Source organism: Mobula birostris, chromosome 5, assembly GCF_030028105.1.
Source record: "Mobula birostris isolate sMobBir1 chromosome 5, sMobBir1.hap1, whole genome shotgun sequence".
NCBI classification, from domain to species: Eukaryota; Metazoa; Chordata; class Chondrichthyes; order Myliobatiformes; family Myliobatidae; genus Mobula; species Mobula birostris.
In genome coordinates this window covers 62285599-62311208 of record NC_092374.1, presented here as the reverse complement: position 1 = coordinate 62311208, position 25610 = coordinate 62285599, and the positions used below count along the sequence as shown (strand labels likewise).

Below are 25610 nucleotides of genomic sequence, written 5' to 3'. Positions count from 1 at the left end.
GGAGGTGCCGGAAGTTACGGAGAATAATATGTTGGACCCAGAGGTTGATGGGGTGGTAGGTGAGGACCAGGGGAACCCTATTCCTAGTGGGGTGGTGGGAAGGTGGACTGACAGCAGATGTGTGTGAAATGGGGAGATGCGTTTGAGAGCAGAGTTGATGGTGGAGGAAGGGAAGCCCCTTTCTTTAAAAAAAGGAGGACATCTCCCTTGTCCTGGAATGAAAAGCCTCATCCTGAGAGCAGATGTGGCGAAGATGGAGGAATTGCGAGAAGGAGATGGCATTTTTGCAAGAGACAGGGTGAGAAGAGGAATAGTCCAGATAGCTGTGAGAGTCAGTAGGCTTATAGAAAACATCAGTAGATAAGCTGTCTCCAGAGATAGTGACAGAAAGATCTAGAAAGGGGAGGGAGGTGTCGGAAATGGACCAGGTAAACTTGAGGGCAGGGTGAAAGTTGGAGGCAAAGTTAATGAAGTCAACAAGCTCAGCATGCGTGCAGGAAACAGCGCCAATGCAGTCATCGATGTAGCGAAGGAAAAGTGGGGGGCAGATACCAGAACAGGTTTGGAACATAGATTGTTCCACAAAGCCAACAAAAAGGCAGGCATAGCTAGGACCCATACGGGTGCCCATAGCTACACTTTTAGTTTGGAGGAAGTGGGAGGAGCCAAAGGAGAAATTTTTAAGAGTAAGGACTAATTCTGCTAGACGGAGCAGAGTGGTGGTAGAGGGGAACTGATTAGGTCTGGAATCCAAAAAGAAGCGTAGAGCTTTGAGACCTTCCTGATGGGGGATGGAAGTATATAGGGACTGGACATCCATGGTGAAAATAAAGCGGTGGGGGGCCAGGGAACTTAAAATCATCGAAAAATTTAAGAGCGTGAGAAGTGTCACAAACATAGGTAGGAAGGGATTGTACAAGGGGGGATAACACCGTGTTGAGGTATGCAGAAACGAGTTTGGTGGGGCAGGAGCAAGCTGAGACAATAGGTCTAACGAGTAGTGCTCATGGGTTCAATGTTCATTCAGAAATCTGATGGTGGAGGGGAAGAAGCTGTTCCTGAAACATTGAGTGTGTGTCTTCAGATTCCTGTACCTCCTCCTTGATGATAGCAATGAGAAGAGGGCATGTCCTGGATGATGGAGGTCCTTATAGATGCCTCCTTTTCAAAATATTGCCTCTTGAACGTGTCCTGGATGCAAGGGACTGCCCATGATGGAGCGGGCAGACTTTATAACTTTCTGTAGCTTTTTCAGTGGCCCCTCCATAACAGACAGTACACCTGTAGAAATCTGCAAATGTCTTTGGTGACATATCAAGTTTCCTCTAACTCCTAATGAAATATAACCACTGTCATTGCCTTCTTTGTAATTACATCATTGCAATTAATATGTTGGGCCCAGGATAGATCTTCAGAGATGTTGACACCCAGAAGTTTCAAACTTCCCATACTTTCCACCACTGATCCCCAAATGAGGAGCAGTGTGTGAAGCCTTGACTCCCCCTTCCTGAAGACCACAATCAATTCATTAGTCTTAATGATGTTGAGTGCAAGCTTTTTGCTGCCACACAACTCAACCAGCTGATCTAGCTCGCTCCTATATGGCTCCTTGTTACCATCTGAAATTCTGCCAACAATAGTTGTGTCATCAGCAAATTTATAGATGGTAGTGGAGTTGTGCCTAGCCACACAGTCGTGGGTGTAGAGAAAGTAGAGCAGTGGGCTAGGCACACATCCTTGAGCTGATCCAGTGCTGATTGTCAGCAAGGAGATGTTATTTCCAATCCGCACAGATTGTGATCTTCCAGTGTCAAAATCAAAGATCCAGTTGCAGAGGGAGGTACAGAGGCCCAGGTTTTGGAGCTTGTTGATTAGAACTGAGGGTATGATTGTATTGAATGCTGAGTTGTAATCAATAAACAGCAGCCTGACATTGATATTGCTATTCTCCAGGTGATCCAAGGCCAAGTGGAGAGTCAAGGAGATTGCATCCACTGTAGACCTATTGTGGTGATAGGCAAATTGCAAAGGGTACAGATCTCTGCTTAGGCAAGTGTTGATTCTAACCATGATCAATCTCTCAAAGCACTTCATCACAGTAGATGCGAATGTCACTGGCTGTTAGTCGTTGAGGCAGCTCGTCCTGCTCTTCTTGAATGATTGTCACCCTTTTTGAAGCAGATGGGAACCTCTGACTACAGCAGTGAGAGATCGAAGATGTTCTTGAACACTCCTACCAGTTGGTTGGCACAGACTTTCAGAGCCCTACCAGGTACACCATCAGAGCCTGACACCTCATCCTCTTGAAAAATATGCTGATGTCGGCTTCTAAGACAGAGATCACAGGGTCACCAGATGCTGCAGAGATTCGCATAGGTGTAGTTTTATTCTCCCTTACCAAGCACGCATAAAAGGCATTTAGATCATCTGGGAGTGAAGCATTTCAAACATGCATGATGTTAGGTTCCGCTTTGTAGGAAGTAATGGCCTGCAAACCCTATCAGAACTGACATGCATTCAATTCTGTGTCTAATTGTTTTTTTCACTGTTAAAATTGTTTTTTCAAGGTAGAGGAGGCACCACCTTATATTCTGTCTGGGAAGCTTCCAACCTGATGGCATGAATATCATTTTCTCCTTCGGGGAAAAAAAATCCCTTCCCCTCCCCACTTCCTCTATTTTTCGCTCTAGCCTTTTTCCTCTATCATTCACCTGCCTATCATTTCCACCTGGGTTCCCTCCTCCTTCCCTTTCTCCTATGGTCCACTCTCCTCCCCCATCAGATTCCTTCCTCTCCAGTCCTTTACCTTTCCCACCCACTTGGCTTCACCTATCACCTTCTAGCTATTCTCTTTCCTCTCCCCCAACCTTTCTATTCCGTCGTCTTCCGTCTTCCATTTCAGTCCTGAAGAAGGACCTCAGCCTTAAACATCAATTGTTTATTCATTTCCATAGATGCTGCCCGACCTGCTGAGTTCCTTCAGCATTTTGTATGTGTTGCTTTGGATTTCCAGCATCTGCAGACTTTCTCCTGTTTATGTTTATCAGCAGCCGTTGTTAAAGAGTCAATTGTTAGTTTTAGCTACAGATTTTTGTTAAGGTATTAAGGGAAATGAGAAATATGAGAGTATACAGAATTAAGCCACACATCTCATTAAATGCTAGAGACACCTAAAGGGCAAAATGCCACTTACTGAGGCAGACGTATTTAAAATATGCCTGGAGCTGTACCTGAAAAGCTAGGACCTGCAAGCTTACAGACCAAGTGCTGGAAGTTTGGATTACATTGAGTAACTCGTTCTCACCTGCTCTAGATACAGGAAGTTAATAAAGTCATAAATTTACCATTACTCTACTTAGGGCACTTTTAATGTCTACCAACAAGGCAGGCCTTAATGTCTCATTCGCAATGCTTTTCTACAACAGTGGCAGCTCCCTAAATGTCAACCTACGTTTTTGCCTTTAAGGTTTGTGTTTGAATCCATGACTTTGTGTAACAGAGGCAACAGTACTTTCCAGTAGAACTGCTATATATGAAGTCATGCTCAGAAATAAAATCCGGGAATCAAAGCACATTTTGGTTTTTGCAAATGCTAAAGAAAGAGACTTGGGGAAACTGACAGGTCTTTTCCCGCAGGTGTTTGGAGGGATACATCATGGGCTCAGAGACGGATTCTCAGACGTGTTTGGAGGATGGCTCCTGGTCCACTCAGAGTATTGCGTGCAAACCTCAGAGCTGCCCCCTGCCATTCAACGCTCAGGCAAAGGTTGTTATTTCGGGAACATTGTTCACTGTCAATGAAAGTATAATTATCTCCTGTGAAGAAGGATACCAACTGTCAGGCGCAAACCGATCTACTTGCCAGGTAAATGGACTTAGAGTGTTTACTTTACAAACAAGTCCTGTGTTGAAATGCAGTCAATTTGCTCTATATTTCATTTGTAAACATGCGCAACAAACCATGTTGGGCAGAATTATAAAACAGCACCTTTGTGAAGAGTGCTCTATCTATCTGGGAGCAGAAGGTTGTGATAAAGCAGGATGGAAGGAGGATCGTGTAGGTATAAATATTGGCATAGAAGACCTACGTATTTGTGTGCTGAAGGTTCCATGTGACACTGGTGTAATTACGATATTGCATTGGTAAGGCTTCATTCTTTTCACATGGATAAGAAAGGAGAGATTTGAATTTGTGCAGCAGAGCCTCAGGGAGCGAGCCTCAAAGAACTCAAGAAGAGTTGACAGTTATTGAAAGCTTCGTCATTGAAGTGCAGTCATAGTTGTGGAAAGGCCAGCAGCGAGGTTGGAACTGGAGTTGAAAATAGTTTATTATTGCTATATGTACTGAGATACAGTGAAAAACTTGTCTTGCGTAATATTCATACAGATCCGATCATTACACAGTGCATTGAAGTAGAACAAGGTAAAACAATAACAATGCAGAATAAAGTGTAACAAGTACAGAGAAAGTGCAGTGCAGATAAACAATAAGGCATAAGATCATAATAAGGTATATAGATTATGAGGTCAAGAGTCCAATTTACCATATCAGGGATCTATTTAACATAAAAGCAGGGTAGAAGCTGTTCTTAAGCCTGGTGGTAGGTGTGCACAATCTCCCACTCACTGCAGGGAGAGATCTGGATTAGTAAAGTTGTGTTTAGGCTACACTCTGACATGGCTAAGGTGAGAACTTGCTTGTTTTCATTTAGAGTGGAACCATGGGATTATATCACTTTAGAATTCAAACTTCATCTTAATCTTTCTATTGATAGACAGAAGAATCACTGATTGTACAGTATTCATTGAGAACTGCACCAGTGTGTCAGTTCTCAAAGCTATAATGTGGGAATTGAACCCACAGCTTCTGAATCTGCTGACCCACAGGAAGATGACACCAAAGGGGGTGCTGAGGGACTTGGAATTGTGTTGGACATTTATTGCAATCGCTGAAGATGACCATGCTGATCATGTTGTGCTTTACCTGTCTGTACTGTGCCATTTTAAAACCAGGCAGAGATAACGTAACCTGTGTTTCTTACAGCTATAGTTGTAGATTTCAGTAAAGTCCAAAAATGTTGTTGAGGAGAAACCTACCAGCCTAGGGCTAGCAAAAGGACTCCTGTGGACTGTACAAAGATACAAGCTGAGCAGAGCTCAACACCCTCTGGAATCAGCTCTTCATTACCAACCCTTTTCCCAACCTCCAGCCCATTCCTCAGACTCTTGTGAAGCAAGTTTTCATGAATGTCAATGGTCTCAACTGAACAGTGACAGGCAGCTGCAAAAACTGAAGACCATGTAGGTTTTCATAAATAAAATAGCGTGAGTTGCTTTATGTTTAAGAAAAACCATAACAACTCATTTATTGTTCTCCAAACACTGAGCACAAAACACAGTAACTGAACTTTACATAATTACATCATCACGTCAGACCAGCCTCCTAAAGTGAACCCCAGCTCAATGTCAGTGGTTGTGAATTACGTACATTTCCACCTATTACGTTACCCTACACAGTTGTGAACTCTGATATGTAAGCCAAGTGGCACTGCTGCCACGCAGACCAAGGGTCTGATATTTTGGCCATCGTGTTCTCGAAGGGATTGTAATCAAAGAACGTTGCGAAATAGTGATCGTCTAGGAGAAAACAAAAATGGCAGCCAGCTGAATAGAGACTGAGAAGCTCACAGTCAAACACCTAGATAATGTGCAGGTCTGTACACCTCGGACAGTTCTGAGAAGTGACCTCACATATGTAGTGAACAAAAGATAACGAAAAATAGAAAAACTCTGCATAAAGTGAAAAATAAAGTTCTCGAATGTGTATTGAGAGAGTGGATTCTTCAGCATTGGTTAACATCTGCTGCTTAGCAGTATGCTGACCATGAAACAAAGAAAGATCTATTGTGACGAACTGAAAAATGAAGGTAATTGTGAATAATCAGTAGGCTGGTTGCAGAAATTTAAGAAGAGGCACAGCATTAAATTTTTAAAGATCTTAAAACTTATAGAGATAAAGCTGATCATGAAGCAGCAGGGAAATTCATTGGCGAGTTTGCGAAGATTGTCGCTGATGAAAATCTAACAGCAGAACAAGTCTACAGTGCTGATTGTTATTATACCTTACATAAGACCTAACAAAAAGTAAAATACAAATACAGTGTACTGTAACTTTTTAATCAAAACACTGCATCGCAGGTGGAGGCTGAATGCCTGCTGTTGTTTGTTGTCGTTCAGCAGCTGATTTAGGTATTTACCTGATGCCACTGTGCTGCTTTCCTTGCCCTGCACACATTATATTAATAGTATGTAAAAATTCTTGCTGTTAAGCACACATGTTTAATGAACAAGTGTAAGAAGATTGCTCTCCAGTATTGCATAAATTCAGAATCGGAATTGATGGAGATCCCAAGCTAGCTCATTATATTTTCTAAAATCTGAAAAAATCTAAAACAGTTCCAGCCCCAGGCCTTTCAGATAAGGGCTACTCAACCTATACTGCAACTTTTGGTTGGCAGTATTCCTGGAGTTTTTTAACACTTGATCTTCTACCTGCTGACACTTTACAATTCAAACAGCATTTAACAGGCCAAACATCAGCTTAATCTCTCAATTAGTAGACAATCAGTGACAATGTAAGAACACAGTGAAGCAATGGGAAAAACTCTTCAGACCTGCAGCCCTGCATTATTTTCATACATGATTCCCTGTCCTGTCCGGTTCCATATTCCTCGATTCCCTCTGTAACAAACTACCTATTAAATGAGATAACAATTAAACCTCCTCTGCCCTCTGGGTAGAGGATTGCAAAGGTTTGTGTAAAGGAACTTCTGCTCATATCATTTCTAAGTGACCAAATGCATATCCAGAGATAATGAAACATGATTCTAGATACTGTCATTATCATCAACATCATCGTTATTATGTGCCATGTCATGATGTGGGTGATCATGGTCTCATGACCATGATTGCCCTTGGCAAATCTTTCTACAGAAGTAGTTTGCCATTGCCTTCTTCTGGGCAGTGTCTTTACAAGCTGGGATCACCCACCCATTATCAATACTCTTCAGAGATTGTCTGCCTGGCATCAGAGGTTGCATAACCAGGACTTGTGATATGCACCAGCTGCTCATACGAATATCCACCATCTGCTCCCATGGTTTCACATAACCCTGATCGGAGGGGGGGAGGGGAGGGGGTTAAGCAGGTGCTACACCTTGCCCAAGGGTGACCTGCAAGCTAGCAAGGGAAAGAGCACCCTGCACCTCCTTTGGTAGAGATGTAACTGCACCCCACCACCCTCTAGACACTATAGCTCAAAATTGAGAAAATGACAGTGAGCCACCTTCATAAATCAGTGCAGTCCTTCTGATGATGTTTCCATAAGGTGCTGGTGTGGGAAGTTCCAGCATTTAGACCCATTGACAATGAAGGTACAACAATATAGTTCCAAATCAGGGCAAGTAACCTGTAGGTGAAACCATTCCACGAACTTGCTTCCTTCCTCCTTACTGATGCTGGAGGTCAGAGATTTGAGAGATGCTGTCAAAGTTCTATTGGCAAATAAGTCCATTGCCATTTTTAGGTAGTAACTTCTGCAACCAGAGTACGACAGCACTGCAGAGAATGAATGCTATGAGTGGTTGTCAGGATGCTGATTAAATAGCATTTTTATGCTGGATGGTATTGGGCTTGAGCACTTCTTCAGGCAAGTACAATGTTTGCAATCATCCTCCTCTCTTGAGATTTGTAGACGATGGGAAGACTTTGGAACACTAGGAAATGGGCCAGTACCCACAAGGCATCCTGCCTTTGTGATGATATTGAGTCTGCTGTCTGCAAAACTTAACTCTAAACTTAGAGAAAACTTTAATCCCTGTCCAATATAATAAGCATTTACTAGTACCCTCTCTTTAAGGAGATTATACTGTATAAATCTACACTACATGAACAGTTTACTTCTCTGTTTAGTCTCCATGACAAGATGTAGCTGTCAATAACCATTATTTGAATAAGGAATTATCCCTCCTGAACAGGAGATACTTCCAGCTAACAAAGTAGTTTAAACACAATTTATTTTATTTTTAGTGAGACACATATAATTTAAATGAATAATTCTCAACATGTACTCCCCCCCACCGTACACTAAAATTCACAGAGGTTTTCCAACTTATAAAAGCTTATCAAATTACAAACAATGTCAAAACTATAAAGAATTTCCAAACACAGGTACAATGCTTACAAACTAAAGACATAATTTTTGTTAGTTGAATAGAACAAGTTGACGCTCGCAGAATCTGAAGGCTGGGAAATAAATTCTAGGTCTAATTTCTGTCACCCTATCTCTCTGTCATTCCACATCATCATTCCTAACAATCCTGACTCAACTTTCTAATGTGTTCACCAGCAACTTTTATGTGAGTTGCTTAAAATTCCAGCATCTGCAGATTTCCTCGTGTTTGCGTTTCTAATATTTATACTGTTTTGTTTCTAGTTTACATCATCCATATGTGATGTTTTCAGTTATATTTGTCAGGCACAGTGAATGCAATGTTTAATTAGAACAACATGGACCCACTCTTTTCTAGATTAAATTATGGACCAACAAAAACCTCATTGTTCTGTTCATGACAAGAAGCTGAGCAAGACTATTGGTTAAATGCTTAACTGAGTCAAAAAAACTCTTTGACCCTTGGAAGGGCCATGCAGCTGTGCTTGAAAGCTGACATTAACAAAAAGCTCCTCGGGCCCTGGAAGGTGAATATTGATCACGCCTTAGACCTGATCTTATAGTCAGTCTGGTTCAGTTGAATTGCCACTCAGTACTGATCCCCAAGATAATGATTGTGTGGAACTTAGTGATGGCAGTGCCTCTGTATATCAAGTCAATGTACAGATGGGGACTGAAACAGCAGCACTGTCTGGTTCTTGTGATCTAAGGCATGGCAAATGAAATACAGGTGTCCTGAGCTTGAGATGATTGACCTCCAGAAACAACAATCATATTCCTATGTGTATTATTTACACCAAGCACTTCCCTCTGATACCTATTCAACACACACAAGATGCCGGAGGAACTCAGCAGGCCAGGCAGCATCTATGGAAAAGAGTTTCGGACTGAGTACTCTTTCCATAGATGCTACCTGGCCTGCTGAGTTCCTCCAGCAGTTTGAGTGTGTTGCTTGGATTTCCAGCAACTGCAGATTTTCTCTTGTATCTGATACCTAGTCACTTCATTTTTACCAGAGCTTGTTGATGCCACATTTAGTCTGATGCACAAATGCTTGACATCAAGGGCAATGGCTCCTACTATAACTCTTCAAGTCAGTTCCTTGATCCAAGTCTAAACTAAAGCCGTTTTGCGGTTCAGAGCTAAGTGCCCCTGGGGAAACCCGAAATGATAGCTGGTGAGCATGTTATTGATAAGTAAATGCCATCGGTTTCACCCTGCCTGCATTGTGCAAATACATACCCTGTTTGGAAGGTAATTAGCAAGGTTGTCCTGCACTTTGTTCTGTTTGTGTTCTTTGTGAAGTTCGGCTGGAAATTGTGTACATGCTGCTGCCGTCGGAGTGTGTGGCCACACTTACAGGCAGCCACCAGCACACCCTGAGGTTGTGTTGGTTATTAATGACACATTTCACTGTACATTTCAATGTGTATGTGATAAATTAATCTGAACTGAGTCTGAATCTTTCAATGCAGCTCTTCACTTAGTGTTCGGCATCCAGTGATTTAATTCAATTCCCAAAGATTTAAGGGAAATCCTGAAAGAATAGCAAGTCTTGGGAAAAGAAGGGCTTCTGTCAAGCTGCAGAATCTGCCCCCATTTTTACACTGATCACTCACCTCAACAGATTTATCGAATCTGAAGTTCTACTCAGCAATATGTGACATATGTAGCATAACAACGTGATCCAACATAGACAGCAAATCCCAGCACAGGGACAGGATCCAACATAGACAGCAAATCCCAGCACAGGGACAGGATCCAACATAGACAGCAAATCCCACCACAGGGACAGGATCCAACATTAACAGCAAATCCCAGCACAGGGTCAGGATCTAACATAGACAGCAAATCCCAGCACAGGGACAGGATCCAACATAGACAGCAAATCCCACCACAGGGACAGGATCTAACATAGACAGCAAATCCCAGCACAGGGTCAGGATCTAACATAGACAGCAAATCCCAGCACAGGGACAGGATCCAACATAGACAGCAAATCCCAGCACAGGGACAGGATCCAACATAGACAGCAAATCCCACCACAGGGACAGGATCCAACATAGACAGCAAATCCCAGCACAGGGACAGGATCCAACATAGACAGCAAATCCCACCACAGGGACAGGATCAAACATTAACAGCAAAATCCACTACAGGAACAGGATCTAACATAGACAGCAAATCCCACCACAGGGACAGGATCCAATCCCACCACAGGGACAGGATCCAACATTAACAGCAAATCCCACCACAGGGACAGGATCTAACATACTGTATATGGCAAATCCCATTATCTTTTTAGCCATTTCCTTGGTATCATGGCTGACTTGCTTTGTTTTCTATTCATCCTGAGGTGCAGATAAAACCAGTGAGGGAACTGCAGACTCATCCACAGATGAAGCAAGTGATGGCCACCAGTTAATTTATGAGGTGGTGCACTCCTTCTGCCATATACAAAAGCCTTCTATCTCGATACACAAAGTTCTCAATACTATCCCAAATGGTGTTTCACTTTAAGCCAGGGATTCCCAGGAATCACGAGGGTGTTTTATATTGTCAAGAAGACTTTACGCACATTCTTGAACCTTTTCCTCTGTTTGCCTTATAACCGTTTCCCATGACAGAATAGATCTAAGAGCAGATGACTCAAATCAAATAAAGGCTGTCAAGAATTTCAGTAGCCAGCGCAAGATTGTTGATCTTTTGATGAGCCTTGTTTGCATACAATACTTTAAAAAGTGCTGCAGAACAAATTGAACATTTAAAGCAATTAGCAAAAGACCATTCAGAAGGTGAGGGATTTTTTTTTGGTTTAGAAATGTACAGTGATCTGGAATATGCAGTGTGACCAGAATCAATTATAACATCTGAAAAGAGAATTGAATCAACACTTGAAGAGGGATATCTTGCAAAGTTGTGTGCAAAGCTGAGATCTAACTGGATCACTTTTTACTACCTGTCAGTAACTGGCTGCCTCATCTGTAGAGGTGTTTGCAGTTGATGCATTCTATACAAGGTGAATGTTCTTCCTCAGTGCCGGACGCTTTAATGTTTCAATGATTCTTTTTAAAACATTTTTCTTTTCAGTGCCATAATTGCCTCTGTGGGTGATAGCTGATAATAAATATACATTTCTTTATTTAACCCAAGTGAATTCATTATCAAGCTATGTATGCAGTATCCAACCGTAAGATTCTTCTTCCCACAGAGAGCCAGGAAACAAAGAAAACCTTGGAACCCGTTCAAAGAGAAACATCAAACCACACTCCCCACATGCAAAAAAAAAACAAATCATGGAAAGAGTTTTAAAAAATGAGCAAAAAACGCAAATTATAAAAACACCAAACCACAAAGTCATCTAAAAATGCTCAGGCATATTCAGTTCAGCTCAGTTTAGTTCAATCCAGCACTTTGTCATTTGCTATCTGCAGAAAATTGCACAAAATAGGTTATAACCCATATCAGGTTATGGAATTATTCCACATTAGAACATATGAAATCGAAACAGGAGCAGGCCATTTGGCCTCTGATGTCTGTTCCACCATTAGATAAGACCACGTTTGACCTTTAACACTGGCATCACATTCCCACACTAAACCTTGAATTTTCAGAGTCACATATCATGATGAACAGCATTAATTTGCTTATAAGACTTACAGTATATTATGTAAAGACACGGATGCCAATAATCTCAATATATCCATGACCATAGTGTCAGATTGAGATCCAGAGTAGCTTATTGTCCGAAACACCAGGAAACAATGAAATTCCTTGTTTGGATGAAGTTCACAGAATAAAACATAAACACAATCGGTATAACAATAAGTACCAAACTGTAGAATGGTGCCAAAGATTGGAGTGCAGTCTGTAGCAGTACAAAATGAAATGCTAAGGTGACAATAATGGAAAACCGAGTGAGTAGAATTAGTCCAAGGTTCAAAGGAAATTTATTATCCAAACAAGTTTGCAATATGTTGCCATGTATTACCTTAAAATTCATTTTACAGAGAAGAAAGAAATACAATAGAATTTAAAGACAAACTGCATGAGCAAAGACTGACAAGCAACCAATCTCCAAAAGAAGACAAACTGTGCAAATAGAAATAATACTGAGAACATGTTGTAAAGATGTCTTTAGGTCCTAGGATCAGTTCAGGAGTCTGATGATTGTAGGGTAACAACTGTTCCTGAACCTGGTGATGTGGGACCAAAAGCTTCTGTACCTCCTGCCTGACAGTAATAGTGAGAAAAGGCCTGTATGGTGGTGGTCCTTGATCATAGGTACTGCTTTCTTGTGGTGGGGTGAGCTTTGCCTGTGATGGACTGAGCTGTATCCACCACTTTCTGTAGCCTTTTCCATTCCTGGACATTTGTGTTTCCTTACCAGGTCGTGATGCAAGCAGTTAATATATTCTCCATGTGCATCTATTGAAGTTCGTCAACATTTTTGGTGGCATGCCAAATCTATACAAAGTTCTAAGAAAGGAAAATCGGACTGTTGTGCCTTCTATGAGTATGTGAATATGTCAACACCACCAAGAAGAGGACATGGAAGGAGTAATTAGATCAGAAATCAGTTTGCAGTCTGCGAGAAGCTGTTGTTGTGTGAATGTCGGGGCTTTCAGATTCTAGTATCTTCCCCTAGTAGATAGAAGAGAGAAAAGGGAATGGCAAGTGGTGGCAGGCATTCTTTATGATGCTAGGATACTAGTAACCTTCCTGAAGATGGACTGGATGGAAGGGAATGATATACTTGTGATGGATAGGACAGTATTGGCCGCTCGCTGAAGGTTCATCTGAAGCAGCTGGGATGACTTACGTAGGCTGGTACCTGATGACAGTTTTGGGAAGTTTCCCTCATATGCCATAATGTTTGAAAACCACACTATGTGCCTGTTGGCCTTGAGAAGGTCCCTGCATGGAATTAAAATGTTTGACAGACCTAAATGTTGTGACTGCTGATCAGAGTCACGCAGAGACTGTTCTTAGATCTCTGTTGGTCAGGGTCAACCATGGATGTTGCATCTTAGCTGTCTGGGTACACAAGCCAGGGAAGGACAATATGAAGAGCAAGCTGTTACCCATGTAGCAGGTTCCCCCTCTCCACGCGAGCTGATTAATCCAAAGGAACAGCAGAGACCGATACAGTTTGGCACCCGCAGCATCACAGGAGTTGCCAGTCAGCATTGAACTCAACATGGGACTGCCTTAGGGACTCCAGCTCCAGATCCCTCCTCAGGGTTTACTCCCAAAGCCTTCCTCGTGAGTGTGTATAGCCGCAAGGCAGCGGAGGTTTGAGATCAGAGTTTTCATTCTCCTATATGAGCTGCCAACCAAGGTTGATGAGCCCCATCTGCCCAAAATGACTGGGTTTAAGGTACCAGTAACCTGCCTTTGCCCCTTCTCCTGTCTGTAGAAATGGTTCTGCCGGGCTTAGAGCTAAGCCACACATGAAGGCCAAGAACTGGACTTGGTTGTCAGAGACTATTTGAGATGCATGCCATTGGGAGCATTTAATAGGTAGTGGGAGCTTAACCCCACTATCACCCCCGGTGATAAAGGTGTTAAAGAGCACTCAGAGACTGTAGCTGAGAAGCCTTTATTCAGCATAGCAGATCAACTAAAGAATCTATCTCTCCTCTTGCTACATTCAACTGTACAGTGATGTTTTATACTTTTTAACTATAAGGCAATAATAAACAATTAACAACATTTACAATGGCTATAGTCACTACTTCAGCACGCTGAGTGAAGATGGGTAGCTGCATGGGCTACATGTTTACAAAGGGAGCACAGCACAAATGGCAGGCCAGACCCCTGTTGAGTATTCAAATATCGGTGGCTAGTCCTAGAGGTTCTGAACACTAACTACAGACACCCAATATATGTGTGTTTGTTACAGTATTCATTGATGGCTCCCTAAATAAACAAAGATAGAATATTAGGTGACAATCTAAAAACTGTGCATTAAGTGGCAGTGTTGTGCCTTTAACAATGGGTTATTACAAAAGATGACCACTTAATGCCTTCCCTGATTTCATCATGAAGTTTTCAATATACACCAATTAACATGAGCATTCACCTATGTCTTCTGATGCACAGTTACAATCAAACTGTCCCTTCCCCGATGTTTGGTTTCGAGGCCTTAAAAAGTCGATGAGAGTTAAATTATCAATAATGTTAGTGGAGTTAAATTATGAATGGGCTTTATTTCTGAAGACTGGATCTCATTTTAGTCAATGTTTGCTATATCCACATAATTCCAGAATAATCTTAATAACCAGCTGCACACACTAGCATTATGAACAGTGTATTTCATATATTTGAAGTTAATAAATAGATTTTCCAAGCTCTTGAGTCCTGTGGAAAAACTCTAACCCCAGCTGTATCCAAGAAAACTCATCACCAAACTCGAAGACCTCCCTTTGCAACTGGATCCTTGACTTCCTGAGCGAAGACTGCAACCAGTAAGAGTAGGTGGCAGCACCTCTGCCATGACTGTTCTTCGCATCAGTGCCCTACAAGACTGCATCCTCAGCCCCCTTGCTCTACTCTCCATACTCTCCCAACTGCATGGCCAGATTCTGCGCTAACTCCATCCACAAGTATGCAGACAATACCACTGTAATGGGCCATATCTCAGCTAACAGAGTAGAGGAAGGAGATAGGCAGCTTAGTGACATGGTATCGTGGCAGCAACCTGCCCCTCAATGTCAGCAAAACAAAACAGCTGGTCATTGACTTCAGGAAGGGAGCTGGTGCACATGCTCCTGTCTACATCAATGGTGCTGAAGTCAAGAGGGTTGAGAGCTTCAAATTCCTCAGAGTGAACATCACCAGTAGCTCACCTTCTCCAACCATATAAATGCCCCAGCTAAGAAAATTCACCAACATTTCTACTTCCTCAGGAGACTAAATAAATTTAGTATGTCCCGTTGACCATTATCAATTCATATTAATGCACCATAGGAAGTATCCAATTTGGATGCATTATAGTTTGGTATGCCAACTGCTGTGCCTATGACTGCAGAGGATTGTGGACACAGATCAACTCATCAATGGAACTAGCCCCCCCCCCCCCATGGACTCTTCTCCGTGCCTCAATAAAGCAACTAACTAATTCAAGATAGCGCCAGCAAACAACGAGGCCAATGATGATGTCCTGCCAACAGTTCAATAAACTACTTTTACTTCTTCTTTCAAAGATGATTCTACTACCAAGCTGCATTTGATTCACCCTGTGACTTACATTCTGATGGTGTGTTTTTGGGCCGATTGAGCAATCTGGAACTTCGCTATACCCTCGGGCAGTGGTCCTCAACCTCCGGGCTGCGGACCAATACCAGGCCACGAAGCATGCAGGTGTGCAGTGGTAGCTGGAACACACCCAGCACATCTTTAAGAAAAAAGCCAAAATAAACATGCTAATTAATTAGGTGCCACCTGACACGTAAATGTCGGCCCAGATCAGAGGTGATTGGCAAAAAATAGCCTCTGATCTGGGCCAACATTTACATGCCGGGCGGTACCTAATTAATTAGCTAGTTTATTTTGGCTTTTTTCTTAAAGATGCGCTGGGTGCGCTCCAGCTACCGATGCACCCCTCCATGCTTCGCAGCCTGGTATCGGTCCGTGGCCTGGAGGTTGGGGACCACTGCCTGAGGGAGTTTAGTGATGTTGGAAGTGAAATGTGTGGTCTGGACATGCTGCATGAGTTCATGATCGACTCCATTGCTTCTCTCCAGTTGAGGCATCTGGCAAGGTTGAGGTTGACGAAGAGGAGAGCAGAGGAGGGGCAGATGTTCAGCAACATCTCCTTGTATTTGACTAGTCTTCCTTTCCCTCTCACTAGCTGCTGGAAGAGGAAAGTGCAGGAGTCCTGATCAGTGAGATTGATCAGTGAGTCTTGTGGCTGTGGACTCATTTTGGGGTCCTTGACATTCATGTTACATGTGCTTCTGGATTCTGGGTACTCCTTTTTATCCTGCTTTTGAGCGGTTTAATCCAGGCATCGATGCAGACTGGGGCGCGTCAGTGAAGACGGGCTCTGTGGACCGCAGTTGGCTATCTGCATGTCACTCAACTGAACTAAACTGAATTCTCCAGGGCTCCTGGTTGGATGTGTTGTTCATTCACTTTTTGCTGTTTGTACAATTTGTTCTTTTGTTCACACATTAAGTGGTGATGTTTTTCTTTGAACAGGTTGAATGATGTTGCTTTGTTTCATGGCTGCCTGTGTGAGGACAAATCTCGGAGTTGTGATTGTGTACATAATCTGATAATAAATGGACTTTGAATTTTTAAACATAATCAAAGACCCCGCCCATCCCAGACACTCTCTCTTCTCCCCACTCCCATCAGGCAGAAGATACAAAAGCCTGAAAGCACGAACAAGCAGGTTCCACCCTGCTGTTATAAGACAATTGAATGATTCCCTAGTACAATAAGGTGGACTGTTCACTACACAATCTGCCTGGTTATTACCTTGCAACTTATTGTCTGCCTGCATTACACTTTCTTTGTAGCTGTTACACTTCATTCTGCATTCTATTTTTGCCTTATCTTGTACTTCCTCAATGAAATGAATTAATCTGTATGAACAGTATGCAAGACAAGCTTTTCAGTGTGATAGTAATCAACCTTAACCTAAATAGTTATCAACAAAGCCACGGCAAATACTTGTTTTAAAATCCTAAAATATTTAAAACTTAAATATAAAAATGTTGTATAAAATATCTTTGTTTAAACTTGCAGTGAAATAACTCAAGTATAATGTCATTGACAAAGCCAGTACTGTTGAAGGAATGGTGTTATATTTTCCTGGAGCAGTGGCACTGAAATCCTGTGTAGTTTACAGTCAGTGGGGCAATTTAATTCATGCACACTTCGTGCCATAAATAATTAACAAATTGTTTCATAGGAATGAAATGTGGTTTAAATAAATTCGTCCCTGCATTGCATGGGCATCATAAGTAGTCACAAACTAAACAGGGCCTGAGATAGTTGATGAAGAAAGGGTAGACGGCATTTCTTCGGCACGTTCATGAAGTGTTATGCAGTTAATTGTATTAAGGTCGCTGCTATTACATAGGAAACATTTTTACTTATTCAATTATATGACACGTGACGAGCAACTGAACAGCATTTTATAATTAAATATTGAGTTTACCAATGCATATATTGCCTTTAGAAGTTGATGTATACCGTTGCTCATATAATTGTATAGTGAACACTGGTTAATAATGGGATGAACAGATTGCCCTTCTTCACATTCCACATATGGCCATTCTTGTAAAGGAGAAATTCATTTAAAATTATGAACAGGTTTAGATTTATTAACTTATAAGCAAAGAAATTAGAATGTAGGCATACCATAACAATCTAAATAATGGCCCCGAAGGCAAAAGTTTGTTTTTAACGTAACTATTTTTCATGCTGACCTTGCATTGATCACTGCATTAATTTATTTTCTGATGTTTCAGGTTGATGGATTCTGGAGTCCACCGATTGCTGATATTTTGTGTTCCCCTGTGTCCTGCGAGGAACCACTGCCACCAGAGAATGGCTCAGTTAAAGGAACAAGCTATGAATACAAAGACAGTGTAACATATCAGTGTGATATCGGCTATGAGTTACAGGTATCATTTTGTGTCGTGATCATATAATCTGTATTTATTAAATGTGCATGTACCAAAGGTCAATCCTAGGCATAAGTACTTGGTCAGCAAATTTTAGACCATAAGATATAGGAGCAGAATTAGGCCATTTGGCCCATCAAGTTTGCTCCCCCATTCAATCATGGCTGATCCTTGTTCTTCCCTCCTCAAACCCATTTCCCAGCCTTCTTTTGTTGGGGCTTTTCCTAGTTCTGAGCATGAGCAATTCCTAAATGTTCATATGTTCCAGTAACCTAACTCTTCTGTATTGAGAAAATGCTGGAAACAGTCAGCAGGTTAAGCAGAGCTTTCTGTTTTTGTTTCAGATTTCCGTCATCTGCAGGTTCTTTTTATTATGTTCATTCCCCTTTATACATTGAATTGAGAGAAAAAAAATCGAGGTATAGACTAATGGCTTTTTCTAAGAAGCTTTGGCTGTTGGCTAAATGATGGTTAGATTTAGAATCAAAATCAGGTTTATTATCACTGATATATGTTACGAAATTTGTTGTTTTTTGACAGCAGAAGACAAAAAAATTACCACAAGTTAGTCAATAGCTAGATAAACAAATAGATATAGAGATAGGCAGACAGACAGATATACAGATAGACAGATGACAGATATATAGACAGATAGACAGATATATAGACAAATAGACAGATATATGGATAAACAGATATATATATATATATATATATATATATATATAGAGAGAGAGAGAGAGAGAGAGAGAGAGAGAGAGAGAGAGAGATAGATATACATATATATAGACAAATAGACAGATATATGGATAAACAGATATATATATATATATATATATATATATATATATATATATATATATATATATATACATATATATATATATATATATATAGTATATACACATAGACAGATAGATAAACAAAAGAGGAGAAATAGGGCGGTAGTTTTCATGGGTTTATAGACCATTCTGATATCTGATGGCAGGTTCATGGACTTGTGTAGTACAGAAACATGTCAATTTACCCAGTTCATCCACGATGACCAAAATGCCTGTTTGGTGTGTATTCCTCTATACACTTCCTACCCATCTACCTATTCAAATGCCTTTCAGATGTAGTAATTGTATCTGCCTGTACCACCTCCTTTAGCAATTTATTCCGTGTATCCTCCCCCACCCTTTGTGTGGAAAGCTTGCCCCTCAAATCCTTTTCAATCTTGTCTCTCAAATCTTAAACCTATACCCTCCAGTTTTAGCTTTTGCTACCCAGGTAAAAAACAGTTACTATCACCCTATCTACGTCCCTCTTTATTTTATAATCATCTCATCCCTCAGTCTCCTTTGCTTCAGGGAAAACAGCCCCTGCCTATTCAATCAGCAAGTTTAGGAAACAATCAGCAAACTTTTGTCTTTAGATAATGGTCCAGCATCTTTTTTTTGTATTTACTGTACCTCTGAGGAGATGCTTGAGCATAAGAAAGCCAAATACCAGGAGCTGGTAGGGCAGTGCCTAAGACGGGTGGAGGGCACGATGTGAACCTATAGAGGAGGGGTGTAGAGGTTTTTCTGGCTGCTCACCGTGTAGAACCTACTCTCTCCTTAGCATTACAGGGGCTGCAAAGAGCCACCAGGAGCATCACAGAGGCTGCTGAGCGAGCCTCCAGATGACTATGGATCAAGAGGTGTGACCCATAAACCAGTGCTCCCGGGACACTAGCCGGGGCCTGATCAACCCTGGCTGGGTCGCCTGGGCAAGAGGGTCTGATATTGAAAGACCCGAAACACAGGATGACTCTAGGTTACATCACTGATTATGTGTCCCAGCACATCCTAGGGATGTATCTCAGCATCTGCCTTTGCCAGATTTCTGCAATTAAAGGCCCTTTTAACTTACATTTGATGGAAATAATAGTTGGCAAAGATGGGAAACAAGCTGCCACTTTATTAATATCATCGGTTTTGCCCAATCGCTGAAAGAAAGAATTATCAGCATAGTGTGTCACTTTAGTTCTCTGTCCAACAGAGAAAAATACATTATGCAATCGAGATTTAATTCCCCCTGCAAAATTCTTTTACCACATGCTTAGCTGGGTTGCTGCATGTCTCTCCACTGACTCCCCTAAAACAGCTATACTAAACCCTCTCACCATAAAGGGCATGAAACTGAGCGGGACCTTTTCCCTTCCATGACTTTCTTAAGACAAGATTATTCCACCACCTTCAACAGCCATCCCACCATCCCCTCCAACGCTCAGTCTCCATCCACACAGTACTGACTGGGATGATTCATTCTGTACGATGAACGTTTGTGGAATCAAGGATGAAAACCTGGGTCGTTCCTTCAGGCCCACTACATGAGCTGCATAACCAGGCAATCCAAAATGAATGTGCAAGTTCAGAATATGCTTCTGAATTGCAAGGTCTCCCAATAAAAGGCTTGCATTTCCATAACCCTTTTCATAGCTTAAAGACATTCCAAAATTATTCCGTCTTGGCCTCACAGACAAAGGAGAAAAATAATATGTTTGGTGTTCTATTTACAATTTCCTGCAAGATCAAATACAGGTAAATTTCCTTTCCTGAAGAATATTAATGAGTTCTTAACAACAAACATGAGAAAATTCTGGAAGATCAAGCTTTTCAAGCAAAACCATTCATGGTCCCATTTACTAATACCAGCTTTTCATCTCCTGTTTTCTAAAGGTGAGTTCAAGATTACAAACTGCATTGGTGTGATTCGAAGCTGTGTCTTATTTGTTTGTCTAGTCTGCTGCACTACTGATCTACTGGCATAACACAGTAACACTGTCCTTTTATATTAAACTCACCTTTCACCATCCAGGGCTTCATGTCTCTGAATCTTGAAGACTGCTCTGTGGTTCTGCTGTCCATCACTGGGTCATACTAGCTCAGCCGGAGATTGCCAAACTTTACCAAAATATTCTGCTCCAGATGTCTCTGGTCCCTGTTTAGGAGTCCACTCTTCCACCCTGACCAGGATCATATGACTCAACGTGGATCAGTGATCATACCTGCAGATTTGTTGATTCACATGGCAGAACCAGTACTTAGAAAATTGGCTCATTGCTTATAACCTTGTCCTTAATGTTTTTCTAAATGGTACTTGGTGCTGTAACCAATTTAGTTATTGAAAAATAATTTAGCGAAAGGTTTTATATTCCCATTGTTCAGTATTCTAAGATTAGTTGAGATATTGGTATCACTCATGAGTTTACAAAGTTGATGGGCAAGAAGATAACAGAAATGTAATTAAACACCTTCTCCTGCTCCTCTCTTCCAGCTCTCTCATGTAAATATTTAGTTCTTGAAAGAGAAATATAAACTAAAAAAGGGGAAAACACACAGATTACCTCATTATGTTAGAGGATCTATCACCATGCATGCCAGTGGCTCTACCCTGTTGTGAGTTTGGGGAGATTTTGTATCTCACCACAGACTCTCACAAACTTATATTGATGTATGGTGGAGAGCATTCTGACCAGTTGCATCACAGTCTGGAATGGAGCCTTAACTGCTCAGGATCACGAAACACTGAACAGGGTTATGGACTCAGCCAACTCTATCACCAGCACAACCCTCCCTCCATCAAGGACATCAAGAGACTGTGCCTCAGGAAAGTGGCATCCATCATTAAGGACCTTCACCATCTAGGATATGCGTTCTTTTATTTACTTATTTATTTTTATTGTGATGCAGCACAGAGTGGGCCTTTGCAGCCCGTCGAGCCATGCCACCCAGCAATCCCCCCATTTAATCTGAGCACAATCACGGAACAATTAACCCACCAACCGGTACGTCTTCGGACTGCGAGAGGAAACCGGAGCATCATGAGGAACCCACGCGGTCATGGGGAGAAAGTACAAGCTCGTTCCAGGCGGTGGCAAGATTTTTATTACTGTACTTCCATTGTGGAGGAGGTACAGGAGCCTGAATGCCCATAGTGAACAATTTTGGAACAGCTACTTCCCCTCCATCACATTTCTGAACAGTCCCTCGTTATGAACACTACCTCATTATTCCTTTTTCTGTGCTATTTATAGGTTTTTATGTCTTTGCACTGTACTGCTTCTGCAAAACAATGAATTCCTTGTTTCAGTCATATTCTGAATTTTATTCAAATTTGCAATTAAGTTATGCTTTCAATATAAACTAAAAAAAATCTCGGGGTGTTTTACAGACACCATCAAATCAACATTTGACACTGCACTCCAAAGAGAAAAATTGGGACGGGGTACCAGAAGAAGAAATAATTCAGTGGAGACTCCCACAGTACAGGAAAATAATAGTTGGAAAGTTTCCCATTGAATTTACTGGATTGCCTATATTACTACAAACATTCCAGCATTCCAGTAGATCACATGGAATAGTCACATTTGGTCGGAGAAAATGGGTATCACACGATTATCTTTCTTCCAGAGACACAGGGTGCTGCTTCTGGCTCCCCTATTCATGAGCTGCTCTTTGTTTTCATCACAGGGCAGTATTCAGAGGTTTTGCCAGGAGGATGGGACATGGAATGGCACACAGGCCTCCTGCAGGAGTAAGTAATTCCAGTCAGTAGAGCCGCAGTGGGAGACTGTTTCAAAGTAGCTCCTTTTTCAATACTGTGACTTCAATGGATCTGCAAGAGAAACTACAGGGAGAAATCCCTTGGTCTTCAAAATAAGTAGCCAGAATCTTTTACACCTAACTAAGAGGAAACAATGTACCTGTTTAATGTTTTATTCAAAAAAAATGTACCTCTATCTTTCCTACACTTCCTTTGAGCTTCAGTCTAGATACTTGGTCCAGGTCTTTGAGGGATCTTGAGGGCTCCTCATTCCAGAGACAGGAGTACCACTCACTCATTGAAGTCAGAATGTTGCCCAAGATGCCAGGAGAAATCTCCAAATAATATGCGGGTCTTTAAAATCTATTCAAAGTAATAACCAAGCTGAGCAGCAAATATACAGTATACTTAGTTTAAAATCTATTTCAAAGCCAGGATAACCCAAGGGGTGTAAATCTTCTTAATGCAGCCTTGTAATCCACTGGGCTAGTGGATTTTGCGAGCATTAATTCAACTTTTGCTGCCATTGCCACAGTGGATACATTTCAATATAGCCATATTTAGGGCTATATTTAGCTATATGCTAAATATTAGTCAATGCTGTTCATTAATTTATAATCTTCGATAAATTATTTTCCAATATTAATGCATTAATTCATTTAGTAACTATGATAATGTACTTCCAAAGCTGTATCACATTGAAATTATATAATAATTTGTTATTTCTCAAGAATTAACTCCAAAACTTGCATATAGGTTCACAAAAAAGTTCAGCACAGAAACAGACCCTTTGGCCCAACTAGTCCGTGCTGGACCATTTAAACTGCCTAGTCCCATTGACCTGCACCAGGACCAATGCCAATTCCACAGTCTTTGAAAGTAGTAGTCTTAAGTTACAATATACAATTTTTAACCTTCTTCAAGTGTCATTTTCAAATATTGAAGGTCATTCTGTGATTAAAAACATCAGTTTTCAAGAGCAAAATGCACAGAATCATAACAGCTATGCCGTAACAGCCATTTGCAAAGTTCAGTTATATTGACTTCAGCAGAGTATACCAAGCAGCTGCCTTTATTACAAATCTAGCAAGTGAGACCAAGGATGATCGAGGCAGAGGAATGAAAGGTGGGGGAGTAGCATTACTTGTTAGGGAAAATATTATAGCAGTGCTCAGGCAGGACAGATTAGAGGGCTTGTCTACTGAGTCCTTATGGGTGGAGCTGAGAAACAGGAAAGGTATGGCCACATTAGTGGGATTGTATTACAGACCACCCAATAGTCAACGAGACTTGGAAGAGCAAATCTGCAGAGAGATAGCAGGCAACTGCAGGAAACATAAAGTTGTGGTGGTAGGGAATTTTAATTTTCCATACATTGATTGGGACTCCCATACTGTTAGGGGTCTAGATGGTTTAGAGTTTGTAAAATGTGTTCAGGAAAGTTTTCTAAATCAATATATAGAGGGACCAACTAGAGGGGATGCAATATTGGATCTCCTGTTAGGTAACGAATCAGGACAAGTGACAGAAGTCTGTGTAGGGGAGCACTTTGGTTCCAGTGATCATAACACCATTAGTTTCATTTTGATCATGGACAAGGATAGATCTGGTCCTAGGGTTGAGGTTCTGAACTGGAAGAAGGCCAAATTTGAAGAAATGAGAAAGGATCTAAAAAGCGTGGATTGGGACAGGTTGTTCTCTGGCAAGGATGTGATTGGTAGGTGGGAAGCCTTCAAAGGCGAAATTTTGAGAGTGCAGAGTTTGTATGTTCCTGTCAGGATTAAAGGCAAATTGAATAGGAATAAGGAACCTTGGTTCTCAAGGGATATTGCAACTCTGATAAAGAAGAAGAGGGAGTTGTATGAAATGTATAGGAAACAGGGGGTAAATCAGGTGCTTGAGGAGTATAAGAAGTGCAAGAAAATACTTAAGAAATCAGGAGGGCTAAAAGAAGATATGAGGTTGCCTTGGCAGTCAAAGTGAAGGATAATCCAAAGAGCTTTTACAAGTATATTAAGAGCAAAAGGATTGTAAGGGATAAAGTTGGTCCTCTTGAAGATCAGAGTGTTCAGCTTTGTGTGGAACCAAAGGAAATGGGGGAGATCTTAAATAGGTTTTTTGCATCTGTATTTACTAAGGAAGCTGGCATGAAATCTATGGAATTGAGGGAATCAAGTAGTGAGACCATGGAAACTGTACAGATTAAAAAGGAGGAGGTGCTTGCTGTCTTGAGGAAAATTAAAGTGGATAAATCCCCGGGACCTGACAGGGTGTTCCCTCGGACCTTGAAGGAGACTAGTGTTGAAATTGCAGGGGCCCTGGCAGAAATATTTAAAATATTGCTGTCTACAGGTGAAGTGCCGGAGGATTGGAGAGTGGCTCATGTTGTTCCGTTGTTTAAAAAGGATCGAAAAGTAATCCGGGAAATTATAGGCCAGTGAGTTTAACGTCAGTAGTAGGTAAGTTATTGGAGGGAGTACTAAGAGACAGAATCTACAAGCATTTGGATAGACAGGGGCTTATTAGGGAGAGTCAACATGGCTTTGTGCGTGGTAGGTCATGTTTGACCAATCTGTTGGAGTTTTTCGAGGAGGTTACCAGGAAAGTGGATGAAGGGAAGGCAGTGGATATTGTCTACATGGACTTCAGTAAGGCCCTTGACAAGGTCCTGCATGGGAGGTTAGTTAGGAAAATTCAGTCGCTAGGTATACATGGGGAGGTGGTAAATTGGATTAGACATTGGCTTGGTGGAAGAAGCCAGAGAGTGGTGGTAGAGAATTGCTTCTCTGAGTGGAGGCCTGTGACTAGTGGTGTGCCACAGGGATCAGTGCTGGGTCCATTGTTATTTGTCATCTATATCAATGATCTGGATGATAATGTGGTAAATTGGATCAGCAAGTTTGCTGATGATACAAAGATTGGAGGTGTAGTAGACAGTGAGGAAGGTTTTCAGAGCCTGCAGAGGGACTTGGACCAGCTGGAAAAATGGGCTGAAAAATGGCAGATGGAGTTTAATACTGACAAGTGTGAGGTATTGCACGTTGGAAGGACAAACCAACGTAGAATATACAGGGTTAATGGTAAGGCACTGAGGAGTGCAGTGGAACAGAGGGATCTGGGAATACAGATACAAAATTCCCTAAAAGTGTCGTCACAGGTAGATAGGG

At 41.5% G+C, this 25610-nt stretch overlaps 1 protein-coding gene across 1 annotated transcript in view; it reads left to right on the top strand.

Annotated features, from left to right (window-relative positions):
* svep1 (sushi, von Willebrand factor type A, EGF and pentraxin domain containing 1) overlaps positions 1-25610 on the top strand; it is a 264755-nt gene that overhangs the window by 200858 nt on the left and 38287 nt on the right. Inside the window, exons 39-41 of the mRNA XM_072258150.1 lie at positions 3637-3865; positions 17716-17871; positions 22371-22434. Coding sequence (XP_072114251.1) covers positions 3637-3865; positions 17716-17871; positions 22371-22434 — 449 coding nt within the window. The remainder of the gene's footprint in view (positions 1-3636; positions 3866-17715; positions 17872-22370; positions 22435-25610) is intronic.